Source organism: Macaca mulatta, chromosome 3 (genome assembly GCF_049350105.2).
Source record: "Macaca mulatta isolate MMU2019108-1 chromosome 3, T2T-MMU8v2.0, whole genome shotgun sequence".
NCBI lineage: Eukaryota > Metazoa > Chordata > Mammalia > Primates > Cercopithecidae > Macaca > Macaca mulatta.
In genome coordinates, this window is record NC_133408.1 from 136052753 (window position 1) to 136074880 (window position 22128).

The 22128-nt window shown below is 33.6% G+C and overlaps 1 protein-coding gene across 2 annotated transcripts in view; it reads left to right on the top strand.

Moving 5' to 3' along the window:
* Positions 1–21551, top strand: part of SEMA3E (semaphorin 3E) — a 291033-nt gene extending 269482 nt beyond the window's left edge. Inside the window, exons 15-18 of one of the 2 annotated variants that reach the window (XM_028846127.2) lie at positions 899–966; positions 2474–2613; positions 19991–20447; positions 21247–21551. In XM_028846127.2, the coding sequence (XP_028701960.2) occupies positions 899–966; positions 2474–2613; positions 19991–20443 (661 nt within the window). In that variant the 3' untranslated portion in view covers positions 20444–20447; positions 21247–21551. Of the gene's footprint in view, positions 1–898; positions 967–2473; positions 2614–19990 lie in introns of both variants that reach the window. The other variant, XM_028846126.2, reaches the window with a different exon arrangement.
* Positions 21552–22128: the final 577 nt, after the last annotated feature.

The following is a 22128-nucleotide window of genomic DNA, read 5'->3' on the forward strand; positions in this document are numbered from 1 at the left end:
TATTCTTGAATTGCACATACATATGTTTTATATATATTCAAAACATGTATATTACATATATTCTGGAATTTTATATATATAATGTTATACATATATATGTGTGCATGTGTGTATATATATTCTGGAGTTTCTCCAGAGATATAGAATATTGTATTTTTTTTCAGTTATATATCTAAACAATCTATGAAATAAAAAAATACTAGAAATGACTCTAATTATACTAGGCAGATTGAGGGGGAATATACTAATATTTCTTGAGTCCCACTAGATGCACAACATCCTGCTAAACATGAAGAACACACTATCACATTGAATAAAGGCATGTACTTCCTCAATGTTACATCTGAATAAAAGTAAGCTCACTACAGTATATTATTAGTTTATCTCTTATTTTTAGAAATTCTATTTGTACTAATTGATTATGATGACTATGGAACAAACTATTTGGATTTTAACACCTTTTTCATTTGCACTTTATTACATATGGGAGTTTTATACTCAAAATAACTGTTTTGTACTCAATAAATACTTTACTTCAAATCCCATTGTCTTTCTCTGCCCAAATACTTTACCACTCAAGACATTCTCAAACTAGAAGATTTCTTGTTGAACTAAATTTTTAACAAAAAGTAAAGAGAAATATATTCCATTGTTGTTTGAGTTTCCAGAATTCAACATTATGTAAATAAAGAACAGGGTAACAGAGATCTTAACTACTGAAGAACATATAATGGAAATGTGAAAAACTATGAAACTTGGATTTTATTCTTATTTCATATGAATGATCATTTTTTTTTTCAGTAGCAGAATACTACTTGTATATTTAATGCAATTGGCTGCATTTTAAAGCCTGGAAAATTGAAAATATGAACATCTAAATGCATTTACTTTCTTTCAGGCGTTTCCGGAGACAAGATGTTCGACATGGAAATGCAGCTCAGCAGTGCTTTGGACAACAGTTTGTTGGTAATCCATAGAAAATCAATTGTTCTGGGTTACTCAGAGAATACATTGAATATAAACTGCAAACTTCTTCAATAGAGTCCTTTTTTCTTTGTGATTCATGTATACTAGAACAATATAATAAGTATTCTTTTTCTCTGACATGTAGTTAAAATTTGGAAAAAATGACATCTAATTTTTATCTGATTAGGAAAATAAATTATATGTACTACCACCAAGCTTCATTATTAAACTAATTATTAAAACAACGAAACCCTAGAACAAGAATGCTGCATACTTTAGGTGATTGATGCCACGGGTGACTCTTATGACTTACCTCTTTATCTCATACTGGGGACTGTCTTCACCATGTTACGTAGCTTCTGGTGATTTTATCAACTGGTATTACTTCTATAAAGTCATCTACTAAGCTTTGGGATAGATAAAGTGAAAAAGCTTTTACTCTTTAATCTAAGTTGACTAAGGTAAGGGCTAGGGTTGGTGGTTCAAGAAAGGTGATAGAGTGGTGGTATCTGATGGGTAAGGAATTGAGGAAATTTCATCTTTAGGCAAAAGTAAGGAAGTTAAGACAGAACTTCTCTGTTAACTCTCTCCTGACTCTTTCTATTATGGTGGTAACTGTTGAATAGGCTGTATTTAGTGTCACTAAGCTCACTAGGAAGTAGTAATAAGAAGGGACACCATAAATAAGAAACCAGCGGTGGCTATACACAGAGCCAGAGTCTGCTCCAGCGTCACTTTGCTGGACCCCAGGCTGACTCAGGATTCAGTGGAGGACTCAAGCCTCTGGGAATACTGGCAAAAGAAAAGTAGGACCTTCATCTTAGGGAAGTTTAGGGGTCAGTTCTGAAGTTGAGTAGGACTTCTTTTTTTTTTTCTTTAAGAGAGTAATCCTGCTTGCTTTTATGCCCTACTGCAGCTAAGTGTACTTGCCTGTATGCAAATTTGAGTTCAAGTCCAGTAAGAGCCTTTCCGGTCCAAAATACAGATTGTAATCAAGCTCTATTTCACAAAGTCCCTGATTCAGTCTCATATTCTCTTCTCACTGCAGCAGCCCAACACCCAGATAAATGCAATCCGTTGTCAAGATATAATTCACATTTACGTTTGTGTAGTGGCATTTTGCCTGCATTTCTGGTTTCTGCTTTTGTTCGTAACCACAAATTTTGTCCTATGCTTTGGTGTTCCCTTTGTCTTCCCTCAATAAAGGGAAGAGACTTTCCATGCGTTTAACACTGATGCTTCTTACTGCTTTGACTATCCTATCCCGTCCTTTGGAACCAGACTCTCAGTTACCTACTTCTTTCCCACCCCATAGCCTGCTTGCTTGTTTCGTGCCTAAACTTTGGTGTGCCATTCTTTCTAAATAATTCCTTTAAATTACCGTTTACAGAAATGAGCAATAAGTAATGAGTTAATCATGTTACTGCAGGGATCTAAATAATGTTTGAAAAATTTATTTACCTGTAAAATCTAAGTCTCAAAGATGGCATTAATGTTCCTGTTGTAGGGGATGCTTTGGATAAGACTGAAGAGCATCTGGCTTATGGCATAGAGAACAACAGTACTTTGCTGGAATGTACTCCACGATCTTTACAAGCAAAAGTTATCTGGTTTGTACAGAAAGGACGGGAGACAAGAAAAGAGGAGGTAATTCATAGCTGCACATTCACAACGTAGTGTTTTGCATATAGTGTGTGGTCAGTAAATAGATGATTTATTTGGATGCTGAAAAATGAAGCTAGCTGTTGTACTATGCATGTCTTATTTAATAAGTCAGTTTTATTTATTATGTGTGATTTATATACCTACAATAATTTAAATATATATACATAGAGTTTTTATAGACATATACTGTATAAATACACATATGCTATACACATATATAGAAATCATTAATTTGGATCTTGGAAATAGGAATTTTTAAAAGAAGTACTTATAACTCATGATTTTATGGTCATGTTGTCAAAATGATAGTCTTAAATCATGACACCCAAGGCAATGTTGTAGAGAAATAGCAAAACTTAATTATCATTAACTCATATGTCTTAGTCATATGAATAATAATAGAATTAAAATAACAACACAGCTGCAACATTAAGCTCGTTGTGTAAGAAAGTTTTCAATCATATATGAGACATTGACATAAGTGTTCTTGATCGTGGGGAACAAAGGAAAGACCTCCACTCTTTCATCCTTTTTAGCAGTTGTAGTGGTGGCGATTGTATTTCTGTAATCATCTTCTACATGATGGGAGAGGAATGACTTGGATGCTTGTAGAGATGGAAGGATAGGCAGCTTTAAAGCACATGTGTAGAATAGGAGGCAGTTACTGGATAAAAGAATGTGAGTCAAGGGCTGTCTATAGAAAGAGTCCAGGGCATAAAGAGGTCCAGGGCATAAAGCAGACAGGTAAGGCAGATCACATTGGTGATGTGGGCTTTGAACTCAGTTTTACAAAAGTGGAATTACAAAGATAGCAAGTAGAAAAAAAAATGAATATTTTGGAGGGAGAAAGAATATTGAATATAGAAAAAATGATCCTCGGTAAAGAAATGGTTGCAAGTTGAATAATGAAAATGAGTCTAGAGACCTGCCTTAGGTCACAGAGAAGAGGTAATAGGTACCTTTTGGATAGAGAGTGAATCAATGGAAGGCTTCACCTCATTTTGGCACTGGAAATTAAACATTTCTCATTGGAACACAAAATTACTGATTCCAAATGCGGAGCACTTTGAACTTTTTATTCCTTTTTTCCTAGCCTATGGTGAAATTTAAAACCTAACATGTTTTTAGTTCAAAATCATACAGTACATTCTGAGAGATAATTAAATTTGTAAATCCTTGGTTCTTTGGGTAGGTTTTAGAGAGAAAGTCACCTCAACTTAACAAAGGCTTTTAGAAATAATATAGAAATGCAATCAGGAAAGGAAAATTTTCTTCATGATGTCATAAGAATAAACACATGTCCAAAAATGTTATAGCATATTGCACTGAGTTAAATTGTTGATTTAGTATTAACGTACTTTCCACTTCACAAATCTGAGGTGAAATGACTTTTTAAATTCCTCATAATTCCCTTGGCAGAAAAGGACCTGGTAATATTCCATAGTTCCTCCAAGCCGAATGGCTTCAGAAGACAGTGAAGTAATTCTTTTATCAGTGGTTTTCCTCACTCAGTACGTTCTGTTTCTAATTTGGAACTCACTATAATCTGCCTCATTTGGAAATCTTTACCAAATCATTTGACATGCTACATCCATCAATGTTCAATTATAAGGTTCTTTCTCATATTGTTGATATAATCTACTTCTCCATTCCTATAATTTTTAGTACCTATTTTCAACTACATTCAAATTTCCCCAACTAATATATTTGCTGATATTTGGACTTCGAATTTACTCTTTGCATTAAAAGTTATGTTATAATCAGCAATTATTAATACTTGGCTTTTTTGGACCTAGCTATATATGGATTGATTTATTCACAATATAAAACAGGATAAAACACAAAGTTCTGACTTTATTAAAGGCTGAACATACGTGATGTATACACAAAGCAGAATAACTTTGCATGTGAGTTCTTTATTTGATAATAATTTTTGCACTATTGTCATTTATATGTCTCTTTTTTGTGAAACATAATTGCTTATCAAATCTTTATTTTGATAGGAAATCACTTTCTTATCAAATCTAGACCATTTTAAGGGATATTTATTTTCCCCTAGTTAATTCTTACCTCCTGGGTAAATGCTTGATAAAGTACCCCTGACGATGCTCATCAAGATTCCTCTCTGATGCTACAAACCAAGAGAAGTCACTGATTTATCAGACCACAGAGTATATACATCTTCCTTTTATTTAACTGAAATTTTTGATTCTGTAATGTCTGTCTATTCAGATTCAAACTCAGCCCTCTGGAGTTATCCAGAAGCAACATATTCATGTGGATAAAGTTTTTGCCCAAATTAATCTTTAGAAACTGAATTAATCTTTAGAAACATACCTGAATTGTTAGAAAGCACTTACAAACTCAATTATCTGCTTTCTAAACTCTAGATTATAATGATTCTCTCAAATAGGCATTTTATAGACTCCTGCTTTCTTAAACAAAGCAAATGGAACATAATCTCTATATATTTTATTAATTCTATAAGTATTTATTGAAAGCCAACTTTTCTAGATACTTCACAGGGAGCATTTTCCCTTGGCTTGAAGACCTTATTAATTATACTGAAGTAATAATAAGCTACTATGAATTATAAATGTAAATTAAATATATCAGATACTATATATATCATCAATTATTATGATATCCTGAGAGAAAAGACACTTAATAAACAGAATTGACAACTGAGGCTATTATTTATATGTACCTATTGCACACAGGAACTGAGTAGGTACCAGGTTATTCCTAGATCTCACAACTGCATGTTAGACATGATATTCTTCATCTGACACATGCAGAAACTAAAACTCAGAGAGTTATAGCTCATACACAAAGTCAGGGACAGACCTGACGTTTGAACTCAGGTATTCCTAACTCAAAAGCTGAGCTATTTCACATTCATTGCCACAGTACCAAGGACTGTTCTATGTGCATTTTATGGAATATACCATTTTATTATAAAGAATTGGTTTATAGATGAGGTAACTGAGGCACAGGATATTTAATAACTCCCCTGGTTACTTGCAGCTAGTAAAGTAGGTTCAAATCCAGGTGTCTTTGTAATTTCTGCTAAAACACAAAATCTTCTGAAATCAAAATTCTAAATACAGCTTCAGATGCTTTGGAACATAAAACAAATGGAAAACTGCTTATAGCAGAAGTTCTGGGATTCAATTTCTAAAAAATGTTCCTGATGTCAGATTGATCCTTATATAGATTTTTCTTTGTCAGAGTTTAGTGGAGCATGTTGCTGCAGCCTTGATGACAAAGGCACTACTCCCCATTCTCAGATGTCAGAGAACCTGCCCTTCATTTGAACCATCCCCAATCTAAGCACTGATGCCAGGAACCATTGTTACACAACATACACTATATAGACATCATTGTATTTCCAGTCTCGAATTGCCTTTTCAAGCTTCTACTATATGCCTATTGGTGGTACAAGATGACTTCCATATCAAAGAAAATGTGAGCTACCGTTTGAGCCTATGTAGATATAAAATACAGAATACCCCATCTCATTTTGTTGGGTGTTTTTTCACAAAAAGAAATGTTTTATTCATTTGTTTGAATTTATTTATTAAGCCCTTACTATGTCCTGTTTCATAGAACTTACATTCTGAAAAATGTGGAAAGAAAATAATAACAATAATGACAAAGAATGATATTAAATATATCAGGTAATGATAAAGAAAAAAATGCAAGGGAGATTAAATTATAGGGAGAGGTTGGAATTTTAAAAGGGTGGCCATAGAAGGCCTCACTAAGAAGGTCACCATAAAAGTGACATTTAGAAAAAAAAATCTGAAAAAAGTGAGGGCATAGGTCATGTAACATTATGAGATAAAAACTTTCTGGACAATGGGAACAGCAGATGCTAAGACCCTTGAGATAGGAGCATATGTGATATACTCAAAGAACAGCTGACTGAAGAACAGTGTGGCTGGAGGTTAGTGAGCGAGGGAGACTAATAGACTATGCATCAGAGAGGTCAGGTCAAGGAAAAGCTCATGCAGGGACCTATAGCCATTTCATAGGGTTTTGGTGTTCTGAATTAAAAAGGAAACCATTGTGTATTTTCAGCAGAGCTGTGACACCATTAACATTTGTGTTTTAAACGATCGTTTTGGTTATTGTATTAAGATTATAGCAGGTTGGGGTGGGGATAAAAGTGGGAATAGGTAGTCACTGAGGTTATAGGAATGCACAGTATTAACTATAAATCTTCATGCTTAAAGACAACTCTTAATGTGTTCATGCCTTCAAGACCAGATGATTTGCAAGTAATTGCCTCATACACATTGTAGTAATGTGCTTTGCTATATTTTTCACTATTAAGAAATGTGAAGGCTTAAAGGATGAGTAGAGGGTAATTAGTAGAGAGAATAATGTTAGCTTATGTTATGAAGATGAAAAACAATATGGTACATGTAAATTATGACTGGAAATGAGGATGCAAAAATGAGTACACAGATCAAGGAATCCATTTCAGTTTGTCTCTAAGCCAATGAGAACAACTTCGCTTGACTGTGTACACAAATTATTCCAGGAACTGGCACACAGACTTAGGAGATAAATAGAATGTCAAGAACATTTAGGATGATATTTCAACAGTCATTGAAAAACATGTGTACCACATGAACTGAACAGTTTTAGTAGAAAGGGAGAAGACAGGTTTCAATTTTTATGAGATAATATTAAGTGAATTTCATATTTGAGATAAAAGAGAAGCAATCACAAAATATTCACATGTTTATTGTCTGAGCGTCTGTGTGGCTAATGGCACAGTAACATGATTCCAGTAATACAGGGGAAGAAACACGTTTGGGAGAAAGTTGTTGAGTTAATTTTTGGCTGTGTTGAACTGGCAGCTCTTATAAATCATTCAGGTGGAGCCGTCCTGCTATGTATCCATGTTCAGGAATATAAAACCCAATGGAAAGATTTGGCTTGGCAAGAGATGTTGGGGAGATATCAGCAAAAATGCAGTATTCAAATTCAGAGGAATTAATAAAAGTAAGAACAATACAGCAACAATCAGTACTTAAATATGACTTACTGTGTACCAAGCATGATTAATATTTTTAATCCTTGCAACAGTCCCATGAAGGAGATATTTTTATTGTTTCTACTTTACAGATTTAAAAAACTGAAGCACAGAGAGACTGAGTTTCTTGCTTAAGATTACACAGCTTGTGAGGTCAGTTTGCATTTGAGCCCGGACAGTCTGGTTTTAATTTGAGGCCCTTAGACACAATGCAGTGATGCCTCCTTTAGTATAGCTTACCTTAGACAGTGATGAAATAAAAAGCAAAGTGAACTAACTCCAAAAGCAAGGGGAAAACACATATTTAAGGAAAAGTTAGAAGACAAACTCAAAAAGAGAAAGTAAAAATAGAAAATAAGTTGTAATTAGAGTTAGCATTCATTTAGTTCTTACTATGTGCCATGCTATTCTAAGTGCTTTATATGTAGTAATTTGCTTAAAACTAACAAAATTTCTCTGAGGTAGCTAGTAGTTTTTAAATTACTTTTACAAATTTGGGGGTTATAGGTGCATATTTATTACATGCATATATTGCATAGTGGTGGAGTCTCACCTTTTAGTGTACCCATCACCCAAATAGTGAGCATTATACCCAATAGGCAATTTTTCAATCCTCACCTACCTCTCACCCTCCCACCTTTTGGAGTCTCCAGCCTCTAGTATTCCACTCCTTATGTCCAAGTGTACTCACTGTTTAGCTTCCACTTATAAGTGAGAGTGCAGTATTTGACTTTCTGTTTGAGTCATTTCACTTATGATAATGTCCTCCAGTTCCACCCATGTTGCTATGAAAGACATTATTTCATTCGTTTTTAATGGCTGAGAAGTATTCCATAGCATATATATGCCACATTTTCTTTCTTTTTTTTTTTTTTTGCACTGCAAGCTCCGCCTCCCGGGTTCACGCCATTCTCCGGCCTCAGCCTCTCGAGTAGCTGGGACTACAGGCGCTGCCACCTCGCCCGGCTATTCTTTGTATTTCTTAGTAGAGACGGGGTTTCACCGTGTTAGCCAGGATGGTCTCGATCTCCTGACCTCGTGATCCGCCCATCTCGGCCTCCCAAAGTGCTGGGATTACAGGCTTGAGCCACCGCGCCCGGCCGCCACATTTTCTTTATCCAATCATCCATTGATGGACATTCAGGTTAATTCCGTATCTTTACTACTGTGAATAATGCTGTGATAAACATAAGAATGCAGGTATCTTTTTGATATAATGAGTTCTTTCCCTTTGGGTACATTCCTAGTAGCGAGGTTGCCAGATTGAATGGTAGTCCTATTTTTAGTTCTTTGATAAATCTCTATATTGTTTTTCATAAAGGTTGTGCTAATTTACTAAAGTTAAGTAAATGGCACAAAATACTAGTTATGGCGCAAAATACTAGAGATACTAGTTAGGTACTAGTTAGTACCTCTAGAGTGGTATGGCTTAAATAAGTAGAAACAGTGAAGTTAGGAGGTGTGGTGTAATAAAACCCAGGAAAAAAGGAATTGGATAAGATATATTAAACAATATTCTTTGAACAATGCATAAAACAAGGACGAAGTTTCCAGGGATAATGTGTTAAGTGGGGTGTTAACGCAGGATTCGTCTAATAACAGGTTAAGTAATGAATGGTACTGTTGAACCAGAAACTGCTAGTTTAGTGTACTGTACCAAAATATTTGAATGCCAAAGAGAGAGATCCACAAAGGTAGACAAGAGTAGAAATAAATTTTGTTTTGTTTTCTTTTTAGTAAAAAGGTGACTTGGTCATGTTTATAGGTTGAAAGGAAGTAGCTATAAAGAGGAAATGTGCAACTAGTTGATGAAGCAAAATAAAGAACATGTGGGAGAGAATATAATCACAGACAAAATTTAAGGGGTAAATTCTTAGAAGGAAAACAGAGACTCTTCATTCTCTAAATTAGGAGAAAATAAAATGGCTCATTTATGTGGATAATGTAATTTCATCAACAGAATTTAAGTTTAGCGGTTCCAAAGGTCAAATTCAGTGGCTATATATATTTCCACATACAGTTTTAATCTGAAATACAAGCCTAAATCTTCCTTCTATGAAGGTTGTATAAATTATTTTTTCTGTAATAGCAGAGGACAAAACTGTTAAAATTATAGCCAAATCACCACTATACCCTGGTTTTGAAGTCTCAATTTCTGCAATTCTACATACTTGAATTTATAAACCTCCATAATAATTGCAAAAATTTTAATACCGAATAACATCCCTAAGTGAAGAAATTCATTCTTGTTAAGACATATAGTTAAGGTGATATAGTTGAAGTATATCTGTATGCACTTCTCTTTCTATAAAATGGATAAGCACTACATTTTAAAACTGAGTAAATGAGGGAAAAATTAAATATGCTTTATTTATGTAAATTTAACTAGTGATTGTGTGTAATTTCAGTTATAGTAAAGAAAACTGTAGTTTCTTCAAGCTACTCGGAAGATTGGTACGTAATTCCTCACTTCATACACATTTTACACATTTTAAATGTTCTGTTTCATACACATTTTAAATGTTCTGACTTTGGAATGTGTTATTTTTAATCCAGATTTTTTTTAAAAAAGTAGGTTCCCCTGAACTTGACAATTATTTAAAGCAGAAGCTGAAAAAACCAAAGACGTGGGGGCCAAATTTGGCCCTCTGCCACTATCGTAAATAAAATTGTATTTGAAAACTGCCACACCCATTTGTTTACCTAATGTCTATGGCTGTTTTTAGGCTACAACTACAAAGTTGAGTTGCTGCAACAGAGACCACAGAACTTGCAAAGCCAAAATTATTCATTATATAGGTCTTTACAGAAAAAGTTTTTGATCCCTGATTTAAAGGCCCAAATGAAAATGCATACAACAGTAAAGTCCTATAAAATGAATATTGTTGTGAAAAATGCCGCTGTATTTTTTTGGGAAAAAGTCTTTTTGTGCAAAAACTCTCACTTTGTTCTAAAACTAAAATTTCATTGCAATGGATTTTCAAGAAAATCAATTTCTTGAAATACATTCTTTTGGAGTTTAGTCATTTGCTGACAAAATCAAAGTATATCCCAAAGACACAATAAATGAGATTGAGTTCTAGGAGTGAGTTAAATAAATTTACACAAATCTCCTGTAGGGGAATTTGGGGGCAATCTCAAGACACATAAACTAACATCTATGCCTATGTCTGGCTGGCGTAAGGTAGAAGAGAAAACTGCTGGCCCATAAGACCAGCATTATAATTTGTAGATCTCTTTGGTAAGCATGAAATAATTAATTTTTCTGTGATCATTATTGATCTTTTTATTGTGGATTCTCTATTTAAGAGGAAATATGTGTTTGTGTGTCTTAAAAATAAAATGTGTCACTTTAAAATAGTTAATTGTATGCATAGACTGCTTACATAATGCACAAATATGCATGTTTATTGTAGTAAATGCAAAAAAGAATGTATATTGACATAAAAACTCTTAAACTTTAATTGCACTTTGCTCTCAATTTTTTGCTTTACTCAGTACCAAAATTGGCACTTTTCAACTCTGCCTTCAGACCACCTACAGGGTAGAATAAATTCACCAAAGTCAGTTAAACGCTGTTGAGTAATCTAATAACCATGGTTAACTTCTCAATGAGCAGCTCATTCCACATAACTTAGAGTTCATTGTCTCTTTGCTAAGTTTCTATAGTCTAAAATAAAACATAATTTTATTGATAATTCAATGCACTCTGGAGACAGCTTCTTCTACAAAAATGAAACAATGAAAAATGGAGTGCACAAATTACAACTTTTAATACTGGATTATGTCATCGAAGCTAGGAGAATTATGAAGTAAAATCTCCTTTTTATTTTACCATTTTGTTTGTTAGATGACTCATATTTTCCTTACCTTTACCAATGCTATCCTATGGTAGTAATTCCAAGGGATCAAAACCAGCCATAAGTTTACATTTTTATCTTTATGCATGACACTGAAAACATCAGTTTTTGTGCCACATTAATATTATTTCTTTGTTTTTCTTGTTTTTATAATGTAAAGTGCATGAACTCTTGCCTCATTTGAACCATCTCTTTAGTAGTTTTGACGTTCTTTTTCAGTCTATTTTAAAAATGTGCTCATCTTTCTATACTAACAACTCTTTACAACAGGTAAATATTCAGAATTTAGTTTTTTAGCCTTGACAAATGTATTTTTATAATATCATTTATCTCATTTTTTTTAGTTGTGCAATAATTAGGAGGCTAGTCCATTAATTTCAAGTTTCTTCCTTTTACAATGGCAGAGACAAGTTCCTATTGTATAAATGGAGAATATAAAACAACTTGTGGTCATAAGAAGAGGAATGAATCTAGAGTTTTTAACTGAACACTGTTCTGTTAATTTTCCAGGAGAATATTGAATATATTTCAAAATTAAACATTTTCTCTTAGATCTATGATATCAGTTATGGATCTAAGTCTCATGCCACTGACACCATTCTAGCTTTGTGCATCTGATTAAACCGTATAACATGGTAATGCAGAAAGTCCAATGCACATATGTACAGTAGATACTCCAAAATACCAATTCCCTTCACTTGCAAGTTCCTTTTGTTCTAGTATAGATTATAGTTTATATGGTCTTCCAGATCATAAAAATATGCATGTGTATGAAGATATCCCAGCATAGAACTGTATATCTGGACTACATTGTTTTAACTCCACAGAATAGCTATAATATTGAACCATTCTCAGGCATTGTCTCTTCACCCTACACTGAGATGTTGCCTAAAGGAAATGTATTTATTATGATGCTGTTGTTAGAAACCTCCCTCTCTTTTTATAAGAACATGCAGAGAGATTTTTCTCAAGTCTCAGTGCCAGGAAAGATGTACTTATTATAAGGAGTAATTTTAAAAATATATTTTAGGGACATTTTAAATCTTAGAATTTATCATACTTTCTTCTGTCTTTTGGTTACTAGGAAATTTAGTATTGAATTTCTACTTCAGTTATAGTCATTGCACAGTTCCTTATATTGTGCAATTTTGTTTTCAAACATTGTCTTTACTTTCATCCTCTTTAAACTTAATTTCTCTTCATTCTGAGATTCTTATCTATGAAAATTTTAAATAAACCATTAATCACAAACTTCTCTTTATTTAATTTTGAGCAGTATTTCTAAAATCCTATGATTATAGTATACTAGATTTGAAGAGATCTTATAAACAAACTTAGTTTATTGGTTGTCAAACCACATTAATCATTACAAACAACTGGAGATTTTGTTTTTTTCTTTTTGTTTTGCTTGCTTGTTTCTGGCTCTTGTTTTTTTTTTGTTTTTTTTTTTTTGTTTTGTTTTGTTTTTTTTTCCACTTCAGATGCATGATTTAGTTAATCATACGACTTAGTTTATGGCACATTGTGATGATTGGTTTATACAAATTTCTCGTTTGACTTTGTTTTTCCTGGACCTCCTTTTTCTACTTTCATCCTTGTTTCCCCATATACATCTGTTGAAACGATTGGAGTAAGTCCAATACTATGTTTGCAAATTGAACAGGTATATAATATTTGAATATGCATGAACTGTTAAAGTAAATGTATTATGTTATAGATTATATTCTCCTTCTTACTTTGTAAACTCAACACTATGTTTTTATAGTTTATCCCTGTTGCTGTTTGTGTCTCTATTTCATTGCTTGACTGTTACTTAACATACCATAGCATGTATACATTGCTCTTAATTCATCCTTAATTCTCCTAAATGTGGACATCCATAGTGTAATTAACTCCTGCTATCACAGCTTTAATAATCATCTCTGCAAATAACCCCTTATAGATCTGAGTGCAAGTTTCTGTATTGTTATTTGTCAACATCCTTCATTTCTGTAATTATTGTCAGCTTGCTCTCAAGATTTCTGCACCGTCTAGACTCCCAAAGCAGTTCATGTGGGTTCCTGTTTCCCCACATGCTCACCAATATTTGTTATTATCTTGTTTCCTAAGTTTTGTCTTTCTTCGGGCTATAGGGTAATGCCTTGTTCAAATTTGAATTTTCTTTCTTTCTTTCCTTTCTTTCTTTCTTTCTTTCTTTCTTTCTTTCTTTCTTTCTTTCTTTCTTTCTTTCTTTCTTTCTTTCCTTTTTTTTTTTTTCTATATGGAGCTTCGCTCTTGTTGCCCAGGTTGGAGTACAATGGCATGATCTCAGCTCATCGCAACCTCTGCCTCCTGGGTTCAAGCGATTCTCCTGCCTCAGCCTCCCGAGTAGCTGGGTTTACAGCCATGCACCACCATGCCTGGTTAATTATGTATTTTTAGTAGAGACAGGGTTTCTCCATGTTGGTCAGGAGCTTCTCCATGTTGGTGAGGCCGGTCTCGAACTCACGACCTCAGGCGATCCGCCCGCCTCGGCCTCTCAAAGTGCTGGGATTACAGGAGTGCAACACCGCACCCAGCCTAAATTTGAATTTCTAACTTTACTAGTAAGGTTGAATGTTAACTTGCATTCTTACTAAACATTTGGGTTTCTCCCTTTCTGAAGTGCCCATTTATATGCTTTTTCCATTTTTTCTCTTTTATTTCTCTTTTTGTTGACTCGAAAAACTCTTTTGCCTCTTCTAGATATTAATTCATTCTTGAATATAAATGCCCGAAATTTCTCCTTTGATATCGTGTATGTTTTTGAATATAATATGTTTTACATGTTATGGTTTTGGGTTATTTATAATGACTTTCTTTCCAGCGTAACCTTGTATTAAGATTTTTTTTTCCACATTTGTTCTCCTCCACGTAGTGTGATAGGTTTCCCCGAATGAGCTTTTAAGCAATTCACTGTGTCTCTACTAGGTAACCATCGGTATCATATTTCAGGTTTACACTGGAAAGTGTTTTTAATAAAATAAATATGTATTTTTATGCTGTTATATTAGGTATATTTTCTGTAAGTAAAATAAATAAATATATATACACATATATGTGTGTGTAAGTATAAAATTGGTCAAAGGCAGACCAGATAAATAAACAAACAAATATATAAATTGTTTTCTCTATTTCTTAACTAAAACTGATTTTTTTATTAAATGTATTCTCAAGTAAACCAATTCAAGGTCTCTGTCTGTCCCTTTCCTGTGAAAGTATGGAACCATATGGTTGATAGACATGGAAATAACTGCTTCTTCCTGAGCAGCTACCAGATGTGCAGAGTTCTTTGTTCAATTACATTTTTCTAATAGAAATTATAAAACATACTGAATCAATCTTTATAGCTAAGAAGAATAAAACCATTCTCAGCAAAAATTGTGTATTTATATAGATTGCCTATAAGAATATTTGATAGAAATGATGTATTATGCACTATCTTCTTGGTGGAGAAAATCTGGTCTGCAGACATAGGAAAAAACACAGATGGATGAAAACAATTCTGTAATCAAGATTGGATGTTGGAGGTACCCAAGTAAACTGACAATGGAAAGACTAAATTGTGGAAGAACTTCAGATACAAATTTCTAAGTCGTTTTATATTTTTAGGTATTTATAGTCCATGTAAGATACATTTAACTTTCTAGGTGATTTAACCTACATAATGTATGGCCCTCCAGACAGAGCATGAAAACAGCTTATATTCCTGTCTTTGTAATGTGGATTTGTCATAACCAAGAGTGTGGATCAAAATTCTGAGAGGCAGTATCTCTAACATGCAAATAAACAATGTAGGACAGTTTCTATGGTAATTGTCATGATTTCATATCTTGAATCTTGACCAGTCTAGACTTTATATGTACATAATGCAGTGTTTCTCAAACTTGGATTTCTTATTATTCTTTTTATACCCTGCTTTTTAAAAATACCAAATTTGAAAAAATAAGCAACAACCAACCAACCATAATTTTAGTGGTCAAGAATTTGTATTTATTTTTAGTTTTGCTTTTTGCTTTGTTTCCAATTACTTTCATAAACTGCTTTCCATAAGCTGGAAACTAGGCTAGATCACTTTCATATTTTCTCATGTATTATTCAGTCTCACAGGAGATATAATAGAGACAACAAAGGATCACATTCAATAAGGACGTTTGTATGCATATTTTTTTTCAGGTAAAGGCAATGTCCTAAGAATATCTGTGATGTAGCACTCTCATCAGTTACTAAGTGCTCCTGAAACCATGTTTGCTCCTTCTTATTCAAATTATTATTGGATTTACCTGGAAGTTGTTAATATCTTTTGGATATATCTGTATGGGTATACCCCATTGCTATACATGTTTTTGCTCTATAAATGAATTAGTGTGTTCTCATTTTACACTATCTTCTGAATTCTTTACTCATTATAGAATAATTCAGAAGAATAAAGAAATAGGTCTTTGCCATTTAAAAACATGTTTGGAGAGACAAAACTTGCATGGAAAAATAATTTGAAAAGGAATATAAATAACAGCTTTTGAGCTACAAATGTAAATGGTATTGTGTTACAAAAAGAAGCAAAACACCTTCAGGGGCTATAAAGGAAGCATTTATAAAGGAAGGGAAAGTTTAGTTAAGCCTGGAAGGAAATGAAAAAACAAATGGGTTGGTAGACAGTAGAAAGGAGTTTATTTAAGGGAAAAAGAGTATGTTCAGAATAAGAGCTGAGAGTGGAAAGCAGGGTGGTGATGCAGGGGAATGGCAGCAGAAAGCATTATGAAAAGGAGGGTTTGATTCTAGTAATGTACAGGTTGCCCCCACCACCTGCCCTTAAAAGTGAAACATCTTCCTGGGCTGCTGGCACGATTTATATTAAAATGTTCATTAAATATTCACAAAAATAAAACAACACATACTTTCCTTATGCTTGTAGCTTTTATTAAAATATTAAGCCAAAATTAATTTAAAGATAAATTATAAACAAATTGATGCATCATTAAAATATTTATTTACTATGTGTTTTGTTTTTACTGAAATATGTATCTCTATGACTGTAAGATGAGACACAGATTGCCACATATGTGGCAATATGTATAACACTTTCTGCCTGTAGCTATACCATGTGATGACTCCATCCTCCCAACACTTTATTCAAGTGACCTTGAAACTTTTCATGCGTATTACTACATGGGGATGTTGTTTCATTTTCATTTGGCTGTAACTTGTCATTAACATATTATACCCATCTTGGTTCTTTTTATCATTTGGAAACACGGCTTTGAAAGCGGCTCAGAATCTATGATAAACATAAACACTAACACTGAGATTGATCTTTCACATGATTCCAAATATAGTTTATTAATTTATATTGATTTTTGTGTCAATAAACACAATAATTTTAAAAATCCTTATTTTAAAAAAAAGTTGATCTCCAGATCTCCAGAAATGCACCTCTTCCACCAACCCTAGTTTGAGAAACACTACATTAAGCAATTTTGGGATCCAGATTTAGAAAGGCAGGATCTGGTTAATGGAGCAATTCTTACTGCTCAGGCAAGAAACAGAGATCTGAATAAGTTCTAAATCAGGATGTTGACAAAAGAAAGTGAGCTTTAAAGAAGAGTAAATGAGTATCCATTTGTTGAAATAAGTGGGGAAAAATGATCCAAGAAATTTACTTGAAGGTCTATTGTTAGATACTTGAGTGTAATGTTGTATGCTCAAGTATATGAAGGTTAACAGGCAAAATGATGGTAATAAAGGAGAGAGGGCACTTTTACAGGGGTGTGAGAAAGGCCAGTTTGGGAAGATGATATTTAATTCAGTTATGCAGGATGAGAAGTAACCAGCTTTAAAGAAGCGTCTCGAAGCAGAGATACACACAGAGATCCTGAAACAGAATCAATCTGGGTATGAAAGAAGAAACAGAAAAAAAGGGAAGATCTGGGGAGTTTGGCATGAGATAAGGTCAAAGAAACAGTTATAAGGTATGAGAATTTAACACTGCAGCAAAAATGGTGATGAGGAAGGGATGTTTTAAGGCTCACCACTGAAGAAATGTAGACAGGAATTTGTGATAGCATATAATGAGAGAGAAGTATAAATGATCAACAATTGAGGACAGGGAGACTAGAACAATAATGATGTCATGGCCGGAAATAGGGAAGTTAGTAAATGGAGGGCAGTTTGAGTGGGAAGATACTGAATTGTACATATTAAAGGATGATATATGTTTCTTTTAGTCAAAAACACCAAATCCATTGTTTTTTTTGTTTGTTTTTAACTAACAGAAAACACAAAACAATGGATTATCTATGTGTAAGATGTACCATTTTAGGGAAGCTGGCTGAAACAAAGAAATAAAAGTGCTATTGAATGGATGGAAATAAAACGTGAGATCAGTGAAGGATGGAGGATTGCACCTTGAGGCAATGAGAAATCTGTAGAAGAAACCAAGAAAGAGTAAAGAAAATAAGGACAGTATAATGGCCCATACCACACAGAAAATAAAAGATGTTTAAGGAGGCAGGTTTCATCCATATCAAATGCAGCCATAAGTTTTAAAACAATGGAGGCTTACTTCAGAGTCAGTATCATGTGAGACACAGGTTGGTCACAGGTTGCAATAGATGGTAAAGTTATGGAGAACACTAGTGCTGGAAAATAAGTTTGTCCAGAAGCCTGGCCTGGAGGCGTGAGTAAATAAGCAGAAGTACACAAAGTCCTGTAAGAGTTAGTTGCCTGTAATAGTTGCTAAGGATATTCTGAGAAAAACCTATCAATAAAACAGATTGTTTCTATATAATGAAGATGGTTTTGCTTTGAGGATCTTCTTGGTTCCTTACTGGAGGATTTTGCTCTCGAATTAGTGGCTACAGCATTCTGCCTACCAGGACATGGTCCTGCCAAGTCAAGGGAAGCACCTACAAAAGACTTATGGAGCCTCTTTTATTAGCCCAACTAGGACACTCTGAAGCTTCTGAGTAATTAACTTACTTTACATGGCTGAAAAAAATGCCTTTGGGATGCCACATAATTTAAAAATGACATGCCTATTTCTTACTGTACTATACTACTACATTTTGCCGTCTGTTCCACAAATTGTGGTTTGTGGATGCCAGTTTCCACACCTGAGTAATCACATTGAAACTTTGTGTATGCCGGGTCTGATCAAGGCAGGGAAGAATTGAGTCTGGCATTCCTGGCCAGGACCTATCACGGGGACAAAAATGTGCTTATCATTAACAGCCTTTATTGCCAAAGTGTTTGTAATTATTGCCTCTACATTTCTTTTATACTGAAAAAGATGAATATTGCTTTCATTTTTGTATTCTCAAGGGTGAAATCTGTCAGCATACTGTGAACCACCTTTATACCATTATCAGAAGATCCTGGGCCATATGAAAACATGATTGTTTGTAGTTAGATGAATGCATAGAAGAAAGGTAGAGGTAGATATTGATAGCACTGTGCAAAAACTCCTCACCTATTTTATTTAATCTTCACAACAATTTTTCAAATTATTAAGTTATCTCCATTTTACAAAGAAAACTAAGGCAAGAAATATACATGGAATGCCCTAAATCACACAATAAATAGTGGTGCCAACATTTGACTCTAACTCTGCCGAATGTCAGATCATTTACTCACTAGTCCAGCTATTTGTGATAAAACATGAGCTATTCGTTGAAAGCCTTATCTTGCTCTTCTTACTCTGAATTATACTTATTTATTTATAGAAATAATGTGAGTAATTTATTATATCAAAAACATAACAAAAGACATTTGAGCACTGAAAGTATATTAAAACTTAATATTTGCTAGACTGTCTGATCCTTTAGAGCAGGAACTGGATTTTGCTTGTTTATTTTTTAATCTCCTGTAAAGGACAGCCTATGAAAATGTAAGGGATATTCACTGAATTGATTAACTGATGAATTTTTTTGTAAGAAGACAAAGTGAAAGGAGTCCAGTTCTCTAAAGAGAGGTCCTTGTAGAAACATTGGCCATTACACTCTGGAGGGCATAATAATTCCTGAAAGAATATGGGAAGTGGTATTTGTTCTGTGCATGGAAAAACAAATGTTAAAAAATAAATTTTAGGAATTTTCCTTTCGCTCTTACTGTGACTGCTATACTGAAATGTATTTTTTCTAATGATTAATTGAATCATTAGGGAGAAAGCCCTCTTACTTTACAATATTGATATAAAATGATCTTGAGGTCATTGATACGAAGTGACCACCAATGTAAATATCTTCAGAATACACACACACACACACACACACACACACAGATGTAATTATTTAGCATCTTTGTGTATGTATGATTTTCAGGGTTTCATTATGTGACAGTGAAAATGAAGAAACTCAAGATAGATAGTGGAAAGGGTGATGGATTGTTGTTTTCTCTCCTGTGTACTTCAGTGCCATTTCCTTTTTTGTTCTTGCAGGTGAAGACAGATGACAGAGTGGTTAAGATGGACCTTGGTTTACTCTTCCTAAGGTTACACAAATCAGATGCTGGGACCTATTTTTGCCAGACAGTAGAGCATAGCTTTGTCCATACTGTCCGTAAAATCACCCTGGAGGTAGTGGAAGAGGAGAAAGTCGAGGATATGTTTAACAAGGACGATGAGGAGGACAAGCATCACAGGATGCCTTGTCCTGCCCAGAGTAGCGTCTCACAGGGAGCAAAACCATGGTACAAGGAATTCTTGCAACTGATCGGTTACAGCAACTTCCAGAGAGTGGAAGAATACTGCGAGAAAGTATGGTGCACAGATAGGAAGAGGAAAAAGCTTAAAATGTCCCCCTCCAAGTGGAAGTATGCCAACCCTCAGGAAAAGAAGCTCCGTTCCAAACCTGAGCATTACCGCCTGCCCAGGCACACGCTGGACTCCTGATGGGGTGAGACTATCTACTGTCTTTTGAAGAATTTCTATTTGGAATGTAAAAAATAAATCATCCAACTTCTTTGCATTACTTAAAAGAGATTTCTGTAATACAGGAATGACTGTGAAGGTGTTATAATAAATTATTCTACATACTCATTTGACTGGATAAATTTCACATAAAATTAACTAATTTTTTAAATAAATGCATTGCTTAATGGTTCCTCATTATGTTTATCAAAAAACAATATAGCTGTAATTTTCAGTACTTGGCTGCTTTTCCGTGAAGATTATTATTTTAGTTTTGGAAGACTTAAAAGTATTAGAATATTGAAGAAAAATTGGAGAATTTTATAATCATGGTAAATATAAAACTAAATATGTTTTAATATTTCAGAATTTTTCTTTTCCACCACATTGTAAGATATGCAGAATACAAGATACTTTGTCATTCTCATGTGAACTTTCTGTACTCTTTAAGGATTTTTTTTATTAGTGTTGTTTAAGTCATGAGTGTTAAGTAGCAGGTGTGTTGTGACTGCTGTAACCCATGAAAGGAAAAATGTGGTCGTTCTGAGGCTTGTGCCCTTCGTAAAATATTCATTAAAGCATACTCACAATATTTTTGCTTTATAACACAGTCTTTAAATTTCACTCACTGTGGAAAGAAAAACTAAGGTAACTTCTCAGAAAGATATCAAAGAATGTCAAATCAGATGAAGTTATAGCTAGAATTCTAACTACTGTCAAAGATTTTTGCTGCTCTCTTGTGGTAAGAAAAAGTATATTCTCACACATTTCTTTTTTCTCTACAGATGGGTGTCTGTTTAGGAAAGATTTGAAAGCAGATTATCAGTAGATACATCGATACATGAAGTTCATTTGCAGAAACAAATAACTGAAATAAAAAACACATTAATCCTTATGTCATACTTTAATATGAAAGTATTGTTTATAGATAATTTATTGTCTCACAGGTCAAAAATGGAGATTTTGCGGCACTGAAGATCTATTAAAGCCCCAAAGTTTAAGTTTCCAAATAATCTTCGCTGAAATCTAAAATATATTATAACAACCATGCTTTATTTGTGAAAAAGTATTAAAGTGATTTGCTCTCAAATACCAAATGTTCTTCTCTATTTTATATTAAGAGACAGGAAATTGTTTCATGAGTTCACTTAACTACTGAGATATTCAGAGCATTTTTACCTCCCTCTTAAATATTATAAAAACAATTGTATTTTTGAGAATGTTTATTTATCAAAGTCTTTCCTTCTCCTATTAAATATTTAGCAATTACTTTTCTCAAATATGAAATTTTTATAAGATGTTTTCATCTAAATAAAAATTAAAGGCAAGTGGATTACACAGGGAAACCATTGTGAACATTTATTTAGATATTAATCTTACATTGTGTTTATTTCAGTTTTCAAAGTTAGCTTATAGGTTATAGATTTCAATTGAAGTGCTGATAACTCATAATCACTTGCAATTTCATTGTAAAATTAACAAATACACAAATATTTTAAGAAAAATTTGCTTGTTCAGATAAGTCACCATGTTTCAAAAGATCTAAGAAATGCAAATATCCTGAAAATTGACATCCTCTGAAAATTCCACTTGCTATTTACCTAAAAATCCACTGGAGGTCATTACTGCCATTAAATAATAACTGAAAAGACTATGTATTGAAATAT